The sequence below is a fragment of the Poecilia reticulata genome, linkage group LG23 (genome assembly GCF_000633615.1).
Source record: "Poecilia reticulata strain Guanapo linkage group LG23, Guppy_female_1.0+MT, whole genome shotgun sequence".
NCBI classification, from domain to species: domain Eukaryota; kingdom Metazoa; phylum Chordata; class Actinopteri; order Cyprinodontiformes; family Poeciliidae; genus Poecilia; species Poecilia reticulata.
Window position 1 is genome coordinate 9,828,696 of NC_024353.1, and position 23,271 is coordinate 9,851,966.

The following is a 23,271-nucleotide window of genomic DNA, read 5'->3' on the forward strand; positions in this document are numbered from 1 at the left end:
TCACTATTTCTGACTAGAAGTAATTTATTGCCAGATAAAAAGCACACGTAAATCCTGCCCAATTTTAATAATGTACTAGAGCAGTTCACACTTCTTACTGATTATTATGATCATTTCACTTATGCATTTGCATCTTTTGGTTTATGACTAAAGCATAAAACATTAGTAAATATGTTCTACCTAAGTGGTACGGAAACCTTTTCCTGACCAACCACCGCTAAGAAGCTCAACTTGTTGGACAGTCGATTTAGCATTAGTGCTGTGGCTGAGCTAACTGTAGGTGGATACAAACTTAAACTCTTGCTGCAAGATGTAAAGTTTCTCAACTACAACACTTCTAACAATTCAATTAATGTCTGGTCAAAATTTTAAGATTTAATTTGACACCATCAAATTTAACTGTTATTAAACAAGAAGCATACAAATTAACATTCCATTAAAAATCATTCAGTATTAAACTTTTAACTCTTTTTGTCTTTTACTCTCCAGTTACATTTTGCATTGCTTAGAGAAAAAGTATTGTCATTGCTACTTTATTCATTTAAAGTTTGCTTAGGAGATTAAATGCACCATCTTTTTGTGTGAAATATTTTTTTTAATATTACAAAAACAGTTTTGGCTTAATTTGAACAAACTTTTGCAATTGCCATTAGTTTATTATTTGTTTATTTTGCATCCTACACAAAATATAAATGTCTTCCTTAAGGAGAATGTTTTTCTGTTGTGATGTTGACATAATTGCACAGTTAGGCCCTGATGGATTTAAGTCTAAAGAAAACTTTCAATTTGAACAACTTACTGTAAATTATATTAATATTTCGAAGTCAAAGTCACGTGAAATTGATAGAGAAACTGTGAAGGGAGATAAAAATTAAGGTGAAATTTAGAGAAGTTCAGTGGACAGTTGTGTATATAAAATGCAGTCGCGTAAGATTTTTCTAAAACTAAATTTAAATTTGAATACATTTATTTAATTTGTAAAAGCAGAAAAAACACAAGCACTGCTGCTCATGAAATCTCACCAAGTATTTTTGCCATTATTATTTATGCCATATTATTAAATTCATGCACAGCACAAAATAAGGTGAAGGATCTGTCATGCTATGGACGTGTTGCACAACTTGAGTGATAATAAAAACTATTTTTTCTTTACTGAATAAATGTATTCAGCTTTTAGAATTTGTTTTCTTTTTTTGTCAGATAAGGCTCTTTTTTTCTTTTTTAACATTTCTAAAAAACATTTTTTTTTTTTTTTACATCTCTTTCCCTAAACTGTATTTTAGTTTATGGAAATCTTCAGTAAACATTGTCCCCGCTGTCGCTCATGCTAGCTTTGGACTCTCCGTCACTTCCGCACTCTGTCCTCCGCCGCAGAGCTTCGCAGTCGCGCGCCTCATTGTACGACATCTCCATCCGGGAGACGTCCACGTTCAAAAGGCCCTGCAGATGCTTGATGTAGTCAATGGCCGCTCGCAGCGTCTCCACTTTACTGAGCCGCTTGTCCTCAAACTCCTGCGGTAGGTGCTCTCTGAGGCGCGCGTATCCCTCGTTGACGCAGCGCACCCGGTGCCGCTCGCGCTCGTTCCGCTTCTGGATGAAGGCGGGCTCGAAGGAGTACTCGCACACGCCGAAGGGAGCGGGGAAGGGGAAGCGGGGCAACCGCCCGCAGGGGAACCCCTGGTCGAAGTAGGCGGTGTCGATGTGGAAGGGCATCCCCAGCCGGAGCGCATCCTTGTGGCGCGCGGAGCCGCTGTTCACGGAGATCCCGCGGAGAGCCAGCGGAGGCACAAATAGATTCTCCATTAACTCCTTATTATGAGATATGCTTCTGAAGAAACAAAAAACAATAACAACAACAAAAAACAACTAGCGTTTGTGGTTAACAGGAAAATCACGGACAATTCAGGTAAGTTAATGCGAAGATTTCTTTCTTCTTTTTTTTCAAAAGTTAATTTCTCACCCTGTCAGACTCTCCTCATCTGTCCAACGCTTTTCAGGAAAAGTTTCCTCCTGATGGATGAAGGGATAGAAACAGGCTAGTTCTTACTTGAGCGCTTTGAGGCGCTTTACCTGTAGGGGTGTGATCTGGGGCGGAGATGGTCTTGGATAGAGATAAAACTACAAAACATGTCCTTCCTTCCGCTCAGTGGGAAGTAACTCTCACCGCAAAGGAGAAAACAACAAACTGCAAGAAAAAAAAACAACAAACCTTATCTTTCATCAGTACTGAAAAGCCCTGTAGTGTACCAATGTGGGTATTCTTTGAGATGACAGATAAGTTTGTCACAATTTTGTTTGGGGTTTTTTTTACGCTCACAAAATAACCTCTAATGACTGTTTTAAACCCAGAGTCTAATCTGTAAAATATAAATTCGAAATACAATTGATGGCAATTTCTTTTTCTTGTGTAAAATACTTACTCTATGCCAACATGATCCAAGAAAATCCCAAACTAACTACAAAAAAGAAAGAAAAAACACAGCAAGAAAATAAAAAATACATCATAGCCCAATTGTAAGATTTTTAAGCAATATCTACAAGTTAATGAAACATTTGTTTTTATGCCAACTCTAAATAAATAAACACTTCAAAGTTTGAGTTTTTAAACATTGGCATCTGTATTGTTCACACAGTATGCAGATGACTACTGAAACTATTTGTACCTTCTTTAATAAAAAAACAACAACACATTAAACATAATTATTTAATATGCTGAGGTGTTGGTGTTGGTATCGTTGATGAAGAAATACATGAAGATGAAAATAACAACACTGAACCTGCAACCAAATCCCAACTAATTGTTCCCGGGCAGGAAGCTATAGTGTTTGCACTTCAGCACAGCTACTGGTTAGAGGAAGTTAGAAAAGTTGAAATGTCAATAAGCCTTAATATTTGCAACTAATTATCCCAGGAAAAAAATGGATGACATGTATTGCATTTTGTATCTTTATGTTGTGTTGCAAACTAAAAGCAAATTATGTAAAGTTTTAGATCATTTGGCCACAAATGAGCTAAGATGAGCTAAGATTTTATGCCCGTCTAAAGTCATGTTATGTACTTTAGATACCCAAATGATCTAAAATCTTAAATCACTAATTCATTTATTGAATATGACTGTACATCTTCATGTCTGGTAATAATCTGGCCTGAGTTTGTCTTGCGAAATTGAGCTCAGCTTTCTAAAAAGGGTTCAATTGCAGGTCATTTGTTTTTTAACAAGCTGGATGACATTTTTACATAAGGTCAGGTTAAATTGGATGAAATTCAGCATTTGAAAACCTCTTATTGTGCACATTTTTGTTATTTAAATACACCACAACTGAAAAAGAAATATTTTTTTTTGGTTTTGTCAATGATTTAGCAGTTTGCCTGATTAATAGAGTTGCCGTGGAGAGATTGCCATGGATACCAGAAAAAAACCAGACTCGCTTGTTTTCATTTAAGACATTCAGACTTCTAAACCACCTGGTGTCAAATGTATCTGCCAAAGTCAGCAGGCCAACAATCTGCTGAGTGTGTGAAGAAGAAATGTCTTATGAAGACAGGGTCGTACATTTACTCACATATCTCCGAACCGATTTTAGGAGTCCAAGGTAAGGATGGAATTACTGGATATTTATGAAGGAATTGCAGATATATTAGTTTATACGTTAGAGTAAGATGTAAAATGTAACTGTCAGTGAATTTCTCTGGGTAGCAAAATTGATGTTTAAGAAACTTGGGATTGGAAATGTAAGAACTAGTTTAATTTACACCATTTAGACTAAGTACCTTTTTCCTTCCCCTGAACTGATTGTTGTTGGTCTAGTCCACATGTGTCAAACTCGAGGCCCAGGGGCCAAATCAGGCCCGCCATATCTTTTTATGTGGCCTTCTAGACTCCAGATATGAAATCAGTCATTCCCTCCAGTTTTTCGCAATAGCAAAATTCATGCAAAAATCAGCAAATCCCAGCATTTTAATTAATTTTTTTTTGTGCTAATGCGTATCTGTGAGTTTATTGCAAATTCTCCACAAAAAAACGTTTAGTTTAAATAACTGAAAACTCAGAACTCATAAAAAATCACAAAAACAATCACGGAATCCGAAGACCGATCAATGTGATAAGATGTTGAATACTTATCAAATGCAGAGGCAGCTATTTATTTAAATGGTAAAAGTTTGCTAAGGGGTCTTATCAATACATTCTGGCACCTTGAGAACATCCAAATATGGCCCAAATTGAAAATGAGTTTGACACCCCTGGTCTGTCTCATTAAAATATGTTTAGGATCATTATGTTTCAAAATGTGGAACATTTCTGAGGGCAATGCAACTTTACACTAGTTTGTTTAGCTACATTCTCAGTGAGCTTGATTCTCTTTTTATATGTGTTGTCAGGTCTATTACGCCCTCAAGACCTGAATATGGACCTGAGAACAAAAGCACTGCCATCGTCGAATTTAAGAGGATATTCAAACTCATCTGGCATATTGTTTTGATCGGAATTCTGAGCGGCATCCTCCTCGCGGTGGTATTGGTCATCATTATTGAGTGGAACACCAACCAAGACGTGATAATGAGTCTAGAGCAACTCAAAGAGGAGATGGCGATCAACACTGAGAGGCTGCTAGAAGAGAAAAACTTGATTGCAGAACAGCTGAACTTAACCAGGGCAAACTTCTCCATTCTGAAGGCCGAGTATGACCAGATGTGGGACAAATCTTCTTGCAATTTAACCGTGCTGGAGATGGAAATCAACCGCCTGAATGGGGTCTTGAAGATAGCTGGACAAAGTAGAGATCAGTATGAGAAGCAGGTCAAGCAGCTGACGAACCAAGTGAAGAGTTTCCAGAATAATATCCGGCTTTTGGAGCAGGACAAGAGGAAACAGAGTTCAATCCTGTCCTCCAAACGGCTCGACTACATCTGGAGTCTTTGTAACCGGACCACGTTGAGGTGCTCCCGCTGCATTCGGGGTTGGAAGGAGCACAATTCCCGGTGCTTCTTACTGACCAAAGTGGATAAGAACTGGGAAAATGCTCGCATCGATTGCCTCAAATACAAGGGGGACCTAGCTGTTGTCCTGAACGCCGAAGATCAGGCGTTCCTGACGAACCTGACGTTCCAGTTTAAAAAGGCAAATCCCAGCATAAACTTTCACTCAGCGTGGATCGGACTGCAGGACTTGGTCAAGGAAGGAGTTCACTTCTGGGTCAATGGAGAGAGAATCAAATGGGATGCCATATACTGGAGACCTGGCGAGCCCAACAATGACATCACTACCCGGGACACTGATCAGGCCGGTCAGGACTGCGTGTCCATAGTACCACCGAATGCGGTGGGACCTGAGGGCTGGATGAACAGCTGGGATGACATTACTTGTGATGGGAAACGTCACTACATCTGTGAGACTGAAGCTCTGATTTTGGCCTAGGATGGACGAAGTCCTGTTTTAATCTGGCGACAAGACACATGTGGGAGGAAGTAGTAGGATCACAGAGACTGAAATGCAACATTCTTGTTAAAAAGCACAAAACTCTGAGCAGACAAAGCTCAGAATGAAAGATTGCAGGGACAGCATCATGCTGTTGGGATTGGATGGGATAATGAGAAGGTAGATGGAGCTAAAAACATATTCAGTCTATACCCTAAGAAAATCTAAAACTACAGAAGAAGCAAAAGCAAAAAACAATTTAAGAATTGTTATACATTGCGACCTGTATGGTTCACACAGTATGCAGATGACTATTCGATTCATTACACCTCCCCCCCCTTTTTTTTTTTTTTTTTTTTTTTTTTTTTTAAGAAAGCATCGAACAAGAACACAGAATAATTAAAAATTCAGAAATGCTACTGTTGGTATGCTTGATGTACAAATGTCGGAATACACAATTAACAACAACAGATTTAATTAACAACAACCAAATCCCAGCTAACTGTTCCTGATCAGGAAGCTAGTGTTTGCCCTTCAGCACAGCTACCAGATACAGGAAGTTAGAAAAGTCGAAAACTTCAATAAACCATTGCATTAAAACAATGGAGTAAAACCTTAACATTTGCAACTTATTATCCAAGTCATAACAGAAAAATTTTATATATACATTGCATAAAATATAACATTGTAATTGTATATGATGTATAATTGTATAAAATGTTATAAACTAAAGCCAGTTTGGAAAGAATAATTTTCCCATTTTATGACAAATAAAGGGGAGAAAGAAAATGGTTTGCTGGTCTCCCAAAGTCTTAGATATGATTTTGTGACACTTTCTAGACTAAATAGATGACAGGGACTTTGATTTCTACTGTTTCTGAAGTTTTTTGATGATTATCTTTTTTTATAGATGGTGCTATAGCTTTTATTTTACATTTCATGTGATAATGATAACATAATATGACAATGGGGCTTGTTTGAGTGCATTCCGATTTATTAAATATGATTATATCTTCATGTCAGAGCCTCAGTTTGACTTAATTACAGTTTTGTGTTTTAACAAGATGGCTGACATTTTCATGTTGACTCAGGTTAGTTTGGATAGCTTTTTTCTCCATTACTGAATGAAATTCAGCATTTATTTATTTTTTTATTTCCTTTATTTAACTAAACCCCATTAAGATCCAGATCTCGTTTTCAAGGGGGACCTGAAAACTGATTCTATTTACTCATCTTTATTCAAAATTGCGATTTTGAAGTAGCACATCTTACGTGCTATTTGAATTCATCAAAACTCAAAATAATGTGTTTTGTTGTTGTTGTTGCTTATGTTTTTTTCCCTCCAATGATTCAGCAGCGGGATTCGTCGAACTGGCACGGAGAGATTGCCATGGAAACCATACTCCCTTGTTTTAATTTAAAACATGCTAATTTTTGTCCTTTTAAAATCACCTGGTCAAATGTATGTTGCCAAAGTCAACAGACCCATGCCATGACATTGCTCACGTATTTAAGAAACGCTATAAGGCTTCCCAGGTAAGGATGGAATTACAGGATATTGATGAAGGAACAGCAGATATATTGATTGTTGGGTTGTTAAGATGCAAAATGTAACTGTATATGAAATGGGTTGCAGAATTATTTCAGAGATCTGAGATTGCAAATTTTAAGAGTTACTTTTTATTTACACCATTTAGACCAGTTATTTTTACTTCCCCTCCACTTCACGAACAGATTTGTGTTGATATCGCATTGTCATTTTGTGGCAAAATGTGGAAATATTTTAAGGGCACTGCAGCTGAACTTAATTCCTTTTTCTTTTTTTTTTTTTGGTCTGTTGTCAGGTCTAACTACACACCACCAGAACTTGCCCATGCACCTCGGAACCGAATAAACCGCACCGCAGAGTCTAAGAAGAAACAGAAACGTCAAATTTTGATTATTGTGATCAAAGTTTTGAGCGGGCTCCTTGCCATACTGATGTCACTCTTCATTCGCGAGTTTGTCAAGGAGAAAGACATAATGACGAGTCTAGAGGAGATGCAGCTTGCAGTGAACAGCGCCAAGAAACTACAAAAACTCATGTCCTCCAAGCGGCTCGACTACATCTGGGATCTTTGTGACCGGTCCACGCTGCAGTGCTCCCGCTGCCTGCCGGGGTGGAAGGAGCACGCTTCCCGGTGCTTCTTCCTGTCCGACGTGGATAAGGAATGGGAAAATGCTCGCATCGATTGCCTCAACTACACGGGGGACCTAGCTGTCGTCCTGAACGCCGAAGATCAGGCGTTCCTGACGAACATGACGTTCCAGTTTAAAAAGGCAAATCCCGGCATAAACGTCCACTCAGCGTGGATCGGGCTGCAGGACTTGGTCAATGAAGGAGTCCACTTCTGGGTCAATGGAAAGAAAATCGATCCGAATGTCATATACTGGAGACCTGGCCAACCCAACAACGACACAGATCCCGGTGACAATGTCCGTGATAGGCATGGTCAGGACTGCGTGTCCATAATACCGCCGGATGTGGTGGGGTCCGATGGCTGGGTGAACAGCTGGGATGACATTAGTTGTACATGGAAACGTCAATACATCTGTGAGACTGATGCTCTGATTTTGCCCTAGGATGGAAGAAGATGGACCAGAGAGACTGAAATGTTGTGAGGGCAACGTCGGGTTGTGCGGATGCGTTTGGAACATGTCAATCCTGGAATAAAACATTTTAGAATCTGAAAAAGACTGTGTTGTCATAGAAAATCAAAGTCCAGATTTCTGTTGATAATTCAGTGTGTGCCGAGACTTAAACCATTGTCCACAGAGGCTCTCCCACCAATCCGAGAGACCTGAGCTGACTGTAATAAAATGTACGCTCGCCAGACCTCACCTGAAGGGAAGATTGGTCATGGCGCCGTACTTCCACTCATCAGTATGAACAAAACTTCTTCATCGAATTTTTCAATGCCTTTGCCGTTTTAATTCCTTTTTCTGACCATTTGCAACACACCGGAGGACGTTCCCGATCTGGAAGCTTACATTGATAACTACTACTACAATTTCACCATGGTTAAGACCGATAACCCCGCAACACAGCAGGAGAATCCAACACCGACTTACTAACGACAGATATCGAGGTCAGTGTTCTTGTACGGAAGCGTACCGCGATTCAGAAACGACACCGCGGCTTTTCTAAACTGTTAAACGTTTATCGTATACGATAAATGACATATATGTCAATCACTTTGTATCACAGTCTTTGATTTTGATTTGTATTCCCCATTCAGCCATTTGTAATCAATTTAATCTTCAGTCACCTACCACGTAATTATTTTTTTTTATTTTATTTTTTATTTACTGCTTTTGTTTGTTTCAACTGTTTTTGCCCTCCTCTCTCTCTTTCTCAGTCACTATGCACATGCATAGGGGGTAGATCATTTCTACATACATTCAAACGCCAACATTCAAATAAGATCATATTATTTATGCCAATCCAGCACTGATTTATCTTCAAATGAACAACCTAAAAAAGAAATATACAGCAACTTAAACCAGCTTTAAAACACAGGAAATACAAAAATTGTAATAATCACTCACCTGGAAAAGCTGAAAGCAGACATATGCTTTTTACAGGAAACCCACCTTTCCAATACAGAATTAGATAGTATCAAACTTAAGCAGTAGAGTCATATTTATTCATCAACATTACATTTTATTACATCAAAATATTCATTTTAACTACATTAAATCTATAGTAGATCCTCTCGGTAGATTCATAATCATCACTAGTAATTTATAACGTAACATATGCCCTGGCTAACATTTGTGGACAAAATAAAGATGACTCGTCCTTTTTTCATAATTTTTTTCCCTCCCCTATTAACAATTCTACAAATGTTATAATATATATAAAAAAGAAAAATCCACCATGTCAGCTATTTTAAATTCAGCTGAAGAAACAGCTCAGGACCCTCAATAAATTAACAGTATCTTTAAATCTTTTTGTATTCAGTTATGCACACCAGATAATAATCCAAAAGATAATAAAATAGAATCCTTCTTAAAAGGAAAAGATCTTCCTCATTTATCTAATGAACAAATTAACACGCTACAGATTCACTCTCACCAGGTGACCTTCATAACGGACTTTTTAAAATGCCCAACAACAAATCACCTGCTAATTAATTCATTGATTAATTAATTAAATCAATGTTTTTCAGAATCGGTGTCTGGGTAGACATAACATATTATTGTTTAACTTCACTCACACATTCACGATATTTTCTTGCACTGAATCAATTCAACTCATTATGTTTTGTGTTTGTTCTTCAATTATTGTTGAATATTACCATAGTTATTATTGTTGTTACTGTTTTTTTTTTTATTATCACTGATAATAATGTCAGCTTAAGTATTTCGTCATTCTGCTCTGGGGTTGGCCGCTGGAGATTGGGGAATATACAAAAAATAAATGAATGAATAAATACCAATTTAACTTTTGTTTTGATTTAATTTTAACATCTTCCTTTTTCCTTTATCATGCCAACACTACAAATACCTAAGTACCACACTGGACTCTTTTCCTGTTTCTCCTTTTCTTTTTTCTTTTGCCTTTGTTGCATACCAATTTCTAACACCTGTATTTGTTACATATCACAATAAGAAAAAAGAAAAGGTAACGATGATTTATTTATTTTTTTGTTCCCCAATGATTCAGCAGCAGGACACGGAGAGATTGCTATGGAAACCACACTCCCTTGTTTTCATTTAAAACATGTGAATTTTTGTCCATTTAAAATCACCAGGTCTCAAATGTATGTTGCCAAAGTCAACAGACCCATGCCATGACATTGCTCACATATTTAAGAAACGCTATAATGCTTCACAGGTAAGGATGGAATTACAGGATATTGATGAAGGAACAGCAGATATATTGATTTATTATATTAGTTGGTAAAGAGGCAAAATATAACTGTCTATGAAATAGCATGGGCTGCATAATTATTTCAGAGATCTCAGATTGGACATTTAAGAGCTGCTTTTTATTTGCACTATTTGGACCAGTTTTTTTGTTGTTGTTGTTTTTTTTTTTTACTTCGCCTCCACTTCACGAACAGATTTGTGTTGATTTATATCGCATTGTCATTTTGTGGCAAAATGTGGAAATATTTTAAGGGCACTTAGGTAGATTGTTTAACTACATCCGGATAACTTGATTCTCCCTTTTTTGCGTGTGTCTGTGGTCAGGTCTGCTAGCTACACACCTCCAGAACTTGTCCAGGCACCTGGGAACCGAACATGCAGCATCTCTATGAAGAAATGGAAACCCAACTGGTATTTTGTTGTGATCGGAATTTTGAGCGGGCTCGTTGCCACACTGATGGCACTCTTCATTCGTGAGTTTGTCAACAACCAAGACTTGAGGACGAGTCTAGAGCAGATGCAGCTTGCAGCGGACAACGCCGATAAACTGCACAGAATCAGTTTCTCCAAGCGGCTCGACTACATCTGGGATCTTTGTGACCGGTCCACGCTGCAGTGCTCCCGCTGCCTGCCGGGGTGGAAGGAGCACGCTTCCCGGTGCTTCTTCCTGTCCGACGTGGATAAGGAATGGGAAAATGCTCGCATCGATTGCCTCCACCACAAGGGGGACCTAGCTATGGTCCACAACGCGGAAGATCAGGCGTTCCTGACGAACCTGACGTTCCAGTTTAAAAAGGCAAATCCCGACACAAACTTCCACTCAGCGTGGATCGGACTGCAGGACTTGGTCAAGGAAGGAAGCTTCTTCTGGGTCAATGGAGACAAACTCAAACTTGATGTCCGATTCTGGAGACCTGGCAAGCCCAACAACTCCGTAGCTACCCGGGACACTGAGCAGGCCGGTCTGGACTGCGTGTCCATTCTACCGCCGGATGCGGCGGGACCTGAGGGCTGGATGAACAGCTGGGATGACATTAGTTGTGCAGGGAAACGTCACTACATCTGTGAGACTGATGCTCTGATTTTGGCCTAGGATGGACGAAGTCCTGTTCTAAACCAGAGACATGAAAGAACATATATCAGAAAGACTGAAATGTTGTGAGGGCAACATCAGGCTGTGCGGCTGCGTTTGGTACTAAGAACATGTCAATCCTGGAATAAAACCTTTTAGAATTTGAAAAAGACTGTTTTGTCAAAGAAAGTCAAAGTCCAGATTTCTATTGATAATTCACAGTGTGTGGCGAGCAGGGGTGAAAGTAAGGGGGTACGGCAGGGTACTGCGTACCCCTAAAAGATTCAGCGGGGGAAGCGGTACCTGCAAGAGAGGAGCGGCTGTAAAACATCAATGGGTTCACAGTGCAGCCGTGAGTTCACCCACTAATCAGCCGTGACTGATTAGTTTTTCAAGAACAATCTAAAACAGACTTAATCAGTTAAGAAATAATTTTTTTCCCCTTTTCTGAACTGTTCGTGCTTTGCTAGAGCAGCAGTGCAACACGTCGATCGCGGAAGGTTTTGAGTCGATCTCGGCTTTAGGTGACAAACTGAAAGCAGCCAGGAGGCTGAGAGCAGCACGTCCTCCTCTGACTCGCTTAAAACGTTATTAACTTTATTAAAGAACAACAATAGTAATAAAAAAAAAAATCAACAAGACGCGCTCAAATTAATGACCCAACAAAAATAATAATCTCAGTAATTATTGTTTCAACAAGGTTCAAATCTGTGCGTTTCGGTTCCATTACCAGCAGGAGTTTAAAATTAACTAATCAACTACCGCTGTGTTCATGAGAGGTTTATTAATGATCGCAAAAAATAAATATCAAGCCTGCAAACCTAATATCGTAATGGACTGAATGTTATGTTTTTAACATAATCTCTGGTCGGCTTGTGGAGCGCAGGAGGTTGCCATGGCAACGGGTGTGCTGAAATGACAGAGACAGACGGAGAGTAAAAATGTGCGAGTGGTTTAGAGTTGATCGCCTGTTCGGGTTGTTTGACCTTTTTTTTTTACTTTTGTCTTGACGCAAAAGTCAAGCCATAAAAACATAAAACTGTAATGGACTGGATATTCAGATTTTTTGTGGGAATATTATTAGTACTATTATTATTATTAAAAAAACAATAGTAATAATGACAAGTTAAAATTTTATAATTTAATGTTGTTATTAAGTTATAATAACAAAGTTATAATATAACTGTTATGTAATTTTATATAATATTGCTATTGTTTTTTAATCATAATAGTACAGTGCTTTTTAATGATAATGATTTATTATATATAAATATGTGTTTATTATATACAAATATATTATTTATATATAAAAATATATAAAGTGTATTATTTATATAATATATATAATAATATAGAATATAGAATATAAATAATAAGTATGAGAATATAAATATTTATGTTCTCATAAATATTATCTATATTATCATGAATATTATCATAAATACTATAAATATTATCATAATAAATATTATTACAACAATAATATTATTAAATAATAATTTGATTATTAGTTAATTAAATTATATAATTGAATTAAATAACTAATTATTATTAATTATTCGGCTCTTGGGACATTCCACGTCCCAAGAGCTGAAATGGGTTTTCTCCGTGGGGTGTCTGGGCTCTCTCCCTTAGAGATGGGATGAGAAGCTCGCTCATCTGGGAGGGACTCAATTGCTACCAGAAAATAGTTTGTCAAAACTGTTCCTCATTCCTGAGGTAATCAAATATCCAATGCCAAAACCCAGGGGAAAAAAACATGCTGACTAAGATCTCTGCCATACTAAAAATCTGGGGGAGCGCTACAGATGTAACATGGTGTCGGTCAAGATGACGGTCAAGAATTTCAATTCCTTTGATCGCAAGCTCAGCAGGCGGCAAATTCGAATTAGTTGGGAGATCGAACATTGTAGATATTCTCTTCTCTTGCCCTTTTCTGCAGCACACAAGTTGAGGTTTAATAGTCAGGTCTCTTCTTTCCAGAGCAAACGTCCCGAGCCGGGAGAGTTAGCTCTTTTGGAAGATCGGCCAAATCACTCCCTAGGACGACAAAAGTGGCATTAGAAGACTAGACCCATCAAGAGACTTCCCCAGCCGGGGAAGTTTGCTCTTTTGGGACTTGATGGGTCCAGTCTTTTTTTGCTGCTTTTCTCAGACCTCTGGTTGAGTTTTGGGACGTCTTGATTTCCTTCTGATCGCTCCAAYCCTCCTCAGKCGATGCACTTTTTGGGGACTGGGGAAATCATTGTCCTCATCTCCCGTTTCTCTATCAGAATGGTCTGCATAATCTGTTAGTTTTGTGTGTCCTGTTGGACCATAAACTCCCCCAGCCGGGGAAGCTAAATGTACATTCTGATTAGTTGATCTTCTCACTTTGGATGAAGGCTTAAACAAATATTCATCGAACTCGTCATATTCGGTGTCATCCTCGTAACTAGCGATATCAAATTTAATATCAGGAAGCAACTTATTGAATAACTTTCTTACTCCCGAAAAATCCGGCTCCAAAAGTTATAGGAAAAAAAATTGTTTTGAACGCAATTTGCTCCATTGTAAATAAAGGTACTTGAAGACAGCGATCGCTAACGAAGAGATGCTTGGGAATAACCTTGTTTTGAGAGCCAAGCATTCATAACCTCAGAAGTTCTTTGATCTTTGTCATAGATGAGTTACAATGAGCTCACTGTAGTTCTGGGGGAACGTCTTGCTTCTGATCATTGCTATGGAAACGATCAAATCAGTTCTGCATGACTCAAACTATTAAAACTTTGCAACTGCGTCACTTAATCATTCGAGGCGCCATGACGGACTTAAGAAGGGTATATTTTTGGAGGCTAGGGATTAAAACAAGGATCTTAATGGTTAAATATTAAGTTTAGATTGACAGTGGTATATTAAAACCATTAATTTAAGTTGGATTTTTCATTATTATATCAGGTTTAAAATTTTGAATCATACTTGACTTAAAAATATCTTAAAAGTAAAATTAAATGTAACTTACAGACATTCGCTGCTGCTGCTGTTGCAAATTGCGACAAGAAATTTAGCCTGCATGGAGAAGAGCAAAGAAATAATTTTGGTTTAATAATTTTACACGTTAGCATAGAAATAGAATAAAGGATGATCCCAAAGAAACGATGCTGCTGCCGCTCCATATTTGATGGGTTGTAAACGACCCACTCGAACACATTTGTTCTGTACGACGCAGAAACGTGAACAACAGAACAGAACGTAACGTCTTCCAGCTTTTTCTGCTCGACACCAACAGCAGCACAGCATCAGCAGCCCACATTACTGATGGCCAGGAAGGAGATAAATKAGTCCATTTCTATGCTTTCCTGTAAACTGGTTATGAGTCTGTTGGTTTTTCACTTTTCTTGTATTCTAACTATTTAACCAACTGGTAAACAAATGTTTATATCTGTTTTTAAAAGAATTGTAGCTTCTCTCTTATGTCTCCATCAGATGAGCAGCAGTAGCAGCTTTTAGTGACATTATTATTAATAATAATTATATTGCTTTTGAATACCATTCAGGATTTAAAAAGAACTGATGAAGATGGTTTATGTGTCTAGTCTGGCCTGGGAGAGATGCCTGTGGTTCCCTTCTGGACCTGTTGCCCCATCAACCCGATGTGGAAGGCTATCTTCAGAATTCAGGTCTCGGCATCTCAACGTGTCAACATTGCAGCCAGTGGGCTGAGGTTCTCTACAATTATGCAGATTTTTGTTACAGTTATATTTTTACGTTTTCAGACGTCCTATATCAGAGTTGCAAAATTTACTGTCCTAACTATATTTAAACCGAATGGCTCCATCTAGTGGAACAACAGGCCAATTACTGTTAATAGGAAGCGAAGAAGAACAATTTGAGATTACTTCAACATTTGTGGTTGATTTTATACGTTAATAGTATATTAGCTTTAGAAAATAATAATTACGCATGTAATATATAAAAACTAACCCAAACTGATACCATTCATAATTAAGTGTTAATGAATTTGCACATATGTCTGAGTATAAGAAATTGCACGTTTACATATTTTTATTAGCACTGTACTATGGAGAGCCATTTCATGTATAAATGGGAATAAAGATGCCAATTACTCATTTATTTATTTCCCATTCTATGGCTCTCTATAACCACTAACATAAACCGACGTCAAACTGCGTGTGTGAAAAAAATTAGAATGCGCATGCGCAATAGAGGCAAAGTTGCTGTCATGGCCCCGTTCATGGAGGTTTTGTGTTATTATGTCGTTCCATTTCGACAAATTAGCAACATTTCCGAAAGGATACAGCTTTTTCAGCCATGTGACGATATAGCCAAGTTTCTGTTTGGTGGAAACTCATCAGCCTGCTCCGTTTTTATGTGCTGCGAAGACGTAAGTTTTCAAGGCTAACGCTAGCTTAAAAGCAAAACCAGAGCTGGTGTTTTTACGGCTAAGGAGCTACATTGTCACCTCTTGTCGTTATTCACTAAAACGGCGATTATTATTCTCATTTGTCGCAGAGGTACCCTGGAGACGTTCATATTTAAGTTGAGGGGAGACATGTAGCAGTCGCGTTGGATTCTTAAAGGGACAGCAGTTGTTGAATTCAGGTAAGCTACAAAGGCTACACATTCATCCTGCAGTTTCATAAAGAAATGTAGACATGGACACAGCTAAATTTGGACTGAAACATCTGTAAAAGATGACAATTGTAATTAAAGAGGTCAATTGGGTCGCTTGACTCTGATGTTGACTCTTCAGGATGAATGACATGAACCTGAGTCCTGTGGGCATGGACCAGCTGAGTGTGCCCTCAGTGAGTGCCAGCCACCTGGGTCTGCCCACTTCTCCCACTCACAATCCCATCCCCACCCCAGGTATGGAAACAGTTTATCGAGTCAAAGATTGTTTGACATCCTTAAATCAGTATAAGCACGGATTAAAGCTCAATATATTGCCACTATTGCCAAGAAAAGTAAAGAAATAAAATAGTTTTTTTTTAAAATAAAGTTGTAAAATTCAGAGAATAAAGTTGCAGTAGTAAAACAAAAATATAGTCACAGCCTGCTACTGATAATAATCTGATGCTGATGTGTTGACAGTTGAAGTGTTTCATTAATGGTAAAATGGATACCAAAGTATAACTTGACAAGATGCTCAACATTCCTTGTTTTAGGAGTTTTCCTAAAATTCTGACTTTATTTTGTCAATTTTAACAGAATAAAGTAATGTTATGGTAGTGTTATGACTTTATTCAGGTAATTCCTTCGACTTTATCCTCATAATAATATGACCTTATTGTCATATTACTATGACTTTATCCTAGTTATATTTTGGCTATTCTAGTATTATGACTTTAATCTTGTACAATTTTATTTCCATAATAGTACAACTTTATTCTCATATCACTACAACTTTATTTTGGTAATATTGGGACTTTACTCTTGAAGTATTACTACTTCTTGTATTATAACTTTATTCCCATAGTACAGTGGCTTTATTCTCATATTATTATGACTTTATTCTCGTATGACTTTTTTTCTTGTTATACTATGACTTTATTTTTGGTAATATTATGACCTTTTGAAATATTATGACTTATTGTAGTATTATGACTTTATTCTCGTCATTTAATTTAATGTATTTATTTCTGTCTGAGCCTTGTTCGTTCGCATGTTTGTTTCTCTCAGGCATGCCGGTGGCCATCCCCAGTCTGGGCCCGTCCCTCGGCTCCCTCCCCTCTGCTCTGTCCCTGATGCTGCCCATGGGTCCTCTCAGTGACAGAGGGGTGATGTGCGGCCTGCCTGAGAGGAATTACTCCCTGCCTCCTCCGCCGTATCCCCACCTGGAGAGCAGCTACTTCCGACACCTACTGCCAGGTGGGTTTGTGATTTGTATCTGTTATTAGACATAAAAACCAAACAGTAACTCATATTTCATCCCAGTATCCACTGTCTCTTTCTTTTTATAAGGAATTTTGTCCTACCTGGCAGACCGTCCACCTCCTCAGTACATTCATCCCAGCAGCCTCAACATGGACGGGACACTGTCCGTGGCCAGCAACAATCCCTCCAGTCTGGACCCCTACAGCGGGCCTGGGGGCCCTCTGGAGCAGGGCCTGGTGCCCTTGGACTCGAGGCAGGTCAGCGGTCAGGCAGACCTTCACCAGGCCGGCCCTCATGAGCTGGACTCCACGGGGCTGGCAATGGAGTCACGTGTTAACAGCCCGCTGTCTCCTGACCGGATGGGGGAGGAGCTAGCCAGCATGGACGGGGTGGTGGCGGTGGCGGTATCTGATGCCCAGCAGCTCGGCAGAGGACGGCAGCCTCAGCCTCACGAGGGTCTGAACTCCTCCGGCGGGGTGATGCCTCTCCACGGGCCCCCCGTGCTGGAGCTGCCTGTGGTGATGGAACCGGACCACCTGGGAGGCAGAGTGGGAAGCTCCGGGACGGGAGGTGCTGGGGGCGGAGGAGGCGGGGGAGGAGGAGGTGGTGGTGGTGGAAACGGGGGGCTCGGGGAGCAGCTCCACGGGAGCGGAGAGATGAACCCGAGCGTGGTGAGCGTGGTGCTCACCGGCTCCATGTCCAACCCCGGCCAGCTGGAGCCCGTGTCTCTCCACGGACACTCGGGGATGGGGCTGGAGGCGGTCAACGTGTCCTCCATCACCGCCGAGGTGGCCCTCGGCCCCGAGAACAACCTGGTCCTCGTCAACTCCACCCTGCAGCTGGAGGATCCGGCTCCCAGCAAGGAGAACATGGACGCCCCCTGCTCCATCTGTGAGTATAAGCGGATGATTAAAATCGACTTGTTAAGATCAGAAACAAACACGGGGTTCGTACGGGTGCTTGAAATCCTGGGTTTGGAAAGTGCTTTATTTCCGTATAAAGTCCTTGAAAGTGCTTGATATCGGAACTTCATAGTTTTGTAAAAAAAAAAGTGCAGTCTAACGCTTGATTAAAAGCCTACATTTGGAAAATGTTACTTTCAGTTGAAACCAGGTACCTAATAAAAAGACATGCACATTTTCTTTCCCACTGCCTGAAGTTAAATCAGACACTTTTCTTGTTTTAGTTTAGGTAGGAGGGACCAAAACTATTTCTCTTTGTGAAATGCCAGAAAACTGAGCAATAAAATTTTTTTAAAACTTTTTTTTGTCGATTATGTTTAAGCATTTAATTTGAGCAGGAAGGTAATTTACCTTAACACAATTTGTTTGGATTGTTTTAATGTAATAATTATTTATTATTCCTAATCACTCAATGACTTATTGATCTGTTACTGAAATAAAGATGGTCTTACATTTTCTGCTCTAGTTATTGGAATTGGGGAATTTTTGCTAAGGTAGTGTTTCGTTCTGGGACCTGTCGGGTGTGTAGGGTGTGTGACAGACATTTCAAAACATAACATTTTCTTACTTTACTTACTTTAAAAATGCTTGAATTTTACTGTGGGGTGGGAAAAAGTGTACGAATCGTGAAATTAACAATTTGAAACATTCAAAGGTACAGTTCTGACATCTACTGATCTCTGCTGATTTCTCCTCAGGGTGCACACTGTGTGAGCGCTCATACGCCTCTGACTGTCCAGAGCACGGTCCGGTCACCTTCATCCCCGACGCGCCGATCCAAAGCCGGGCTCGCCTCTCTTTGCCGCGTCCGCTCTGCCTTCGCATCTCTGTAACCGACGAACCGCTTGGTAAGAGATCAGACACCCCTCAGCTACGGCTGGGCGATGTGGCTTAAAAATAAAATCTCCACATTCAGATTTGATTTCTGATTTTAATAAATTATTTAAAAAGAAATTTCAAGTGACAGAAAATATTTTCAAAAAGTGGCTTTTATTTCAAATGATCATTTCTGAGTTGCGTGACAAACTGTTTAGTACAAAGCTACAAATTTTTTGGATTCATTGTAAAGATAATCAATATTATTAGCAGAAAGTGCGTTTTTGCCCGAAGAATTTATGAAAATGAACAGGATAAAGTCATTTTAATGAAAAAAATCTTCTAGAATTGTAAAGGTCACTCATAACTATGGAAACAAGCAGTGCATTGATGTAAAAAAAAAAAGAAAAGAAATCCAGATCTTCCAAAAAATTTAATCTTCAAAACCAAAAATTGGATTAATCAATAAAATCGATTTATCACCCAGCCCTATTGTAAGTTTTAGCAATTTATTGTAATATTATCAAATGTTTCCCAACATGTTTTCCAGGAGTGTTTGCACGGGATGTCATTCCCCAGAGAACCTGCTTCGGGCCAATGGTGGGGCAGCACTGCAGCAACGTGGATCTCTCTGATTGGCCAGAAAAGGACACGCCTCAGATCTGGAAGGTCTGTTGACGCGCAGCTGTCTAAATCCACCAACGCTTTTTACGTCAAAAATAACGAATGGAAATGCATGTCCGTCGCCGTAGATGTACCACAACAACGTGCTGGAATTCTACATCGTGACGACCGATGAGAACGAGTGCAACTGGATGATGTTTGTGCGCAAGGCGAGGTAGGTTCCCGATCACTCCCACGCGCAGGAGGCGGAAAACGTTACAAACCAAATGCAACGTTTTGGTGTTTCAGGACCCACGAAGAGCAAAATCTGGTGGCGTACCCTGCCAACGGGAAGCTGTTCTTCTGTACGACCACAGAGATTCACCCCGACCAGGAGCTGCTCTTCTACTACAGCCGAGACTACTGCAGGCTGATAGGTGAGGAGACAACGTGGTTATGAGTGGCTGAGCCAGTAGAGATTTATGACAGGGTTTCATCACCATCTGGGAAAGCGTGGGATTTGATTTCAGAGAAAGAAAAACGATTGACACTTGTCATTCTTTATTTTTTTTCTTGTGTCCATCTTTTTTCCCAGGTTCAGAGTTCATATGGGTGCTTGAAATCCTTGAACGTGATTGAATTTCAGTTGGGCATGTTTAAGGCTTGAAAAGAGCTTGACTTCTGTATAAAGTCCTTGAAAACACTTCAAATTCAAACCACATTGTTTGAAAAGCGCCTAAATTTTATTGTGAGAAAAGTGTAGCTGTCTAGGTTCCTGCTCACTGCAGAGATATCTCCCACTGATTCATAGAGAGCTTTAGGTTTTCGATTAAAAAAAAAAGAAAAGCTCATTGGACTGAGAACTTGATGACCGTTTTTGTTCTTCCAGGTGTTCCTCAGGTCCCCGACGGCCAGATCTGCCAGTGTGGCAAAGAGTGCTCATCGTTCTCCGAGCTCAAGTCTCACCTCAACAGCCATAGCAGCAACCACAGCCATAACCAGCCTGTGCACAGCCACAGCCCATCGCTGCAGGACCACGCCCAGACGCAGCAGCAGCAGCCGGCACCACCTCAGCAGCACCAAGAGCTGCAGTCACAGCAGCCGCAGCACGTTCCACCCGAGGAGAAGCTGCTCAACGGCAGCTCCAGCGCCTCGTCCTCCCCCTGGCCTTGTAGCAACCCCGCCGCGGGACAAGCAAACGGCGATAGCCGCAGCGCTAACAGGAACTCCAACAGCGTCGCCTCCAGGGGAAGAGGCCAGGGCAGCGTGCGGGAGAAGAAGTTCAAGTGCAGCATGTGCTCTCGGGCTTTCATCACTTCCACGAAGCTGAACGTGCACTTCATGGGGCACGTAGGTATGAAGCCTCACAAGTGCGAGTACTGCAGCAAGGCGTTCAGCGATCCCAGCAACCTCAGGATGCACCTCAAGATTCACACAGGTACTGTGAGGATTTTGTCGAGCATCGAGTTACCCAGTTTCACCGAATTTTATTTTCCTTGCGCTGGGTGTCTGCGCAAAGTCCTAAATTATGTATCCAAAATTAAGGTCTTAAATGTCTTGCATTTCTTTTTTTTATTATTAATTTGGCATTAAATACATTAATAACAGGTCTGAAATTTGGTCTTGTATGTGTAGTGTTTCTTTTCTTGCAAGACTGTTTTGTCTAGCAAAAGAAAAATTGTCTTTACACTCTGTGACTCGAGGCGGTTGAGGCTACTGCTAACTATCTGCTAACATATCACCTGCCAGCTTGGCAAGTGTAGTGACCATTTGTCTCTAAACTTAAATTCAAAAATCAAAAAACTCAAAACTCAAAGGTGATCTAAAGAAAAGGTGAATCAAACTCAAATAGTCACCTGATGCACCGTGGATTCTGGTTTACGCAGCAAAAAAAAGGATCAAAAGTCAAAATATAGTTCTTTGGTTTTATTCTTTGGCTGATTCTGTAGGCTGGTAAAAAACCTTATGACCACCCACGTGCATAATATGCTACCTAAGACCCACCTATTTATACCGTGAAATACCCACATCCCAACCTGAAATTAATTAACTAATTAAGTGAATTCCTAATCAAAACAACTTATTCTAAACAGCAAATTAAACAAAAATTCTAATGATAAATTAAGAAATAAACAATAAGAATAAACTAAACAATTTAAATTCTAAGATTTAACCAAAAGAAAAATGGGGAAAATGGCTCCTACAGCAAGTTTTTCTGCATCTATGTGAAAGTGGAAATGTATTGCCAGTTTGCTGGATAACGTTTGTTTTCGTCACTGGCTAACTTCTCATACTAACCTTCATTTAGGGTAAGGAAAGGATGTTACAATTAAGCTGTCCTTCGGTGAAGCACCGGTAATAACTGCAATCCTGAATACATCGCCTACCTTTTTCTGTCTGGACAGGTCAGAAGAACTACAAATGCACAGTTTGCGGGAAGTCGTTCACTCAGAAATCTCACGTGGCTTCCCACATGCTCATCCACACCGGCGCAGAGAAGCTCAAGTGTGACCTTTGCGACAGATCATTCATCAGGAAACAAGACCTGAGACAACACATGTTCTCTCACACAAAGTACGTGTTATTTTCTTCATTTTTGTTTTCATGTTTTGGTTTTTCTTTATATTAAATACCTTATTATTTATTCCCATGTTTTGACAGTGAGCGTCAGATTCAGTGCACAAAGTGCAACAAGCACTTCCTGAAAACCAACCACCTGAAAAAACACATGAACTCTCACGAGGGCAAGAGAGACTTTGTCTGCGAGAAGTGCCACAAAGCTTTCCTTACTAAATACCACCTCACGCGTCACCTCAAGATCTGCAAAGGGCCCAAGAGGGACAGAACGACTCGAAAGGAAGAGAACGTTTTCAAGGAAGAGGAGGAGGAAGAAGAGGATGAGGAGGATGACGAAGAAGAGGACAGCAGAGGGAGGAGAGGTGGAGATGAACTGAATGATGAGGACTATGGTTTAGATGTTGGAGGTTATAATTCTGAAAAGTCCCTGTCCCCTCCTCATTGAAGACAGTGCCTCTTGAGATGATTTGATTTATTTATTTATTTACTGTACTATTACTTATCTGATTTACCGCATACTTCTAAAACGACCTGTGTCAAACCAATGCCACATTTTATATCATGACATRAAAATTCTTTGAATTTTCTWTTGCCATATCAATGCTGCTACRGTATTTGTCGTATCTGTAAAATTATGTTTCTTATGCCCAACTTGTTGTTTAATATCTATTTCTCCAGTTAGTTTTTTCCTGTTGGATTTGCAGGAATTGCCTTTTTTTTTCATCAGATAAATTCTTGTGTGTCCTTGTTACACCAACTTTTTTATATTAAATCTGCCATTTTGCTGGTGCTTACAAGAATGCAGATAGAGTTGTCATTTATCAATTGGTTGGTTGATTGATTTGCAATTAACGACATTGAACAACAAGCACGCCACAAATAACTGAATACCAAACTGACATTAAATCATACCAGTTTAACAAACTGACTTTTCCTCTGAATATTTATACTTATTACACTTGTCTGTTCTTAATTTTAAAAATAGACTATTAACCTAAGATATTTGAAAATATGACCTCTAATCTGTGTGAGAA

The 23,271-nt window shown here is 39.6% G+C and overlaps 5 protein-coding genes across 6 annotated transcripts; 4 read left to right on the top strand and 1 right to left on the bottom strand.

Moving 5' to 3' along the window:
• Positions 1-594: 594 nt before the first annotated feature.
• LOC103459493 (achaete-scute homolog 4) lies at positions 595-3,351 on the bottom strand. Its single transcript, XM_017302672.1, has one exon. It carries the CDS (start codon positions 1,801-1,803, stop codon positions 1,297-1,299), a length of 507 nt encoding a protein of 168 aa, XP_017158161.1. The 5' UTR covers positions 1,804-3,351; the 3' UTR covers positions 595-1,296.
• A 94-nt stretch (positions 3,352-3,445) lies between these two features.
• Positions 3,446-6,231, top strand: LOC103459543 (low affinity immunoglobulin epsilon Fc receptor-like). The gene is made up of 2 exons (XM_008401188.2): positions 3,446-3,593; positions 4,381-6,231. The coding sequence occupies exons 1-2, from the start codon at positions 3,529-3,531 to the stop codon at positions 5,414-5,416; spliced, it is 1,101 nt and encodes a 366-aa protein (XP_008399410.1). The 5' UTR covers positions 3,446-3,528; the 3' UTR covers positions 5,417-6,231.
• Positions 6,232-6,825: 594 nt separating this feature from the next.
• On the top strand, positions 6,826-8,150 carry LOC103459491 (CD209 antigen-like protein E). Its single transcript, XM_008401094.2, has 2 exons — positions 6,826-6,952; positions 7,261-8,150. Exons 1-2 carry the CDS (start codon positions 6,909-6,911, stop codon positions 8,036-8,038), a joined length of 822 nt encoding a protein of 273 aa, XP_008399316.2. The 5' UTR covers positions 6,826-6,908; the 3' UTR covers positions 8,039-8,150.
• An 88-nt stretch (positions 8,151-8,238) lies between these two features.
• On the top strand, positions 8,239-11,574 carry LOC103459492 (galactose-specific lectin nattectin-like). Of its 2 annotated transcripts, none has more exons than XM_008401097.2 (2): positions 8,239-8,544; positions 10,655-11,574. In XM_008401097.2, exon 2 carries the CDS (start codon positions 10,719-10,721, stop codon positions 11,421-11,423), a length of 705 nt encoding a protein of 234 aa, XP_008399319.1. In that variant the 5' UTR covers positions 8,239-8,544; positions 10,655-10,718; the 3' UTR covers positions 11,424-11,574. The 2 variants fall into 2 exon arrangements, with proteins under 2 accessions (XP_008399319.1, XP_008399318.1); XM_008401096.1 differs by lacking the exon at positions 8,239-8,544 and adding an exon at positions 10,184-10,295.
• A 4,031-nt stretch (positions 11,575-15,605) lies between these two features.
• Positions 15,606-23,160, top strand: prdm4 (PR domain containing 4). Its single transcript, XM_008401093.1, has 12 exons — positions 15,606-15,786; positions 15,915-16,004; positions 16,156-16,271; positions 17,085-17,273; positions 17,367-18,170; positions 18,940-19,089; positions 19,608-19,726; positions 19,810-19,895; positions 19,970-20,097; positions 20,550-21,098; positions 22,066-22,234; positions 22,322-23,160. Exons 3-12 carry the CDS (start codon positions 16,157-16,159, stop codon positions 22,680-22,682), a joined length of 2,670 nt encoding a protein of 889 aa, XP_008399315.1. The 5' UTR covers positions 15,606-15,786; positions 15,915-16,004; position 16,156; the 3' UTR covers positions 22,683-23,160.
• The last annotated feature ends 111 nt before the right edge of the window (positions 23,161-23,271 follow it).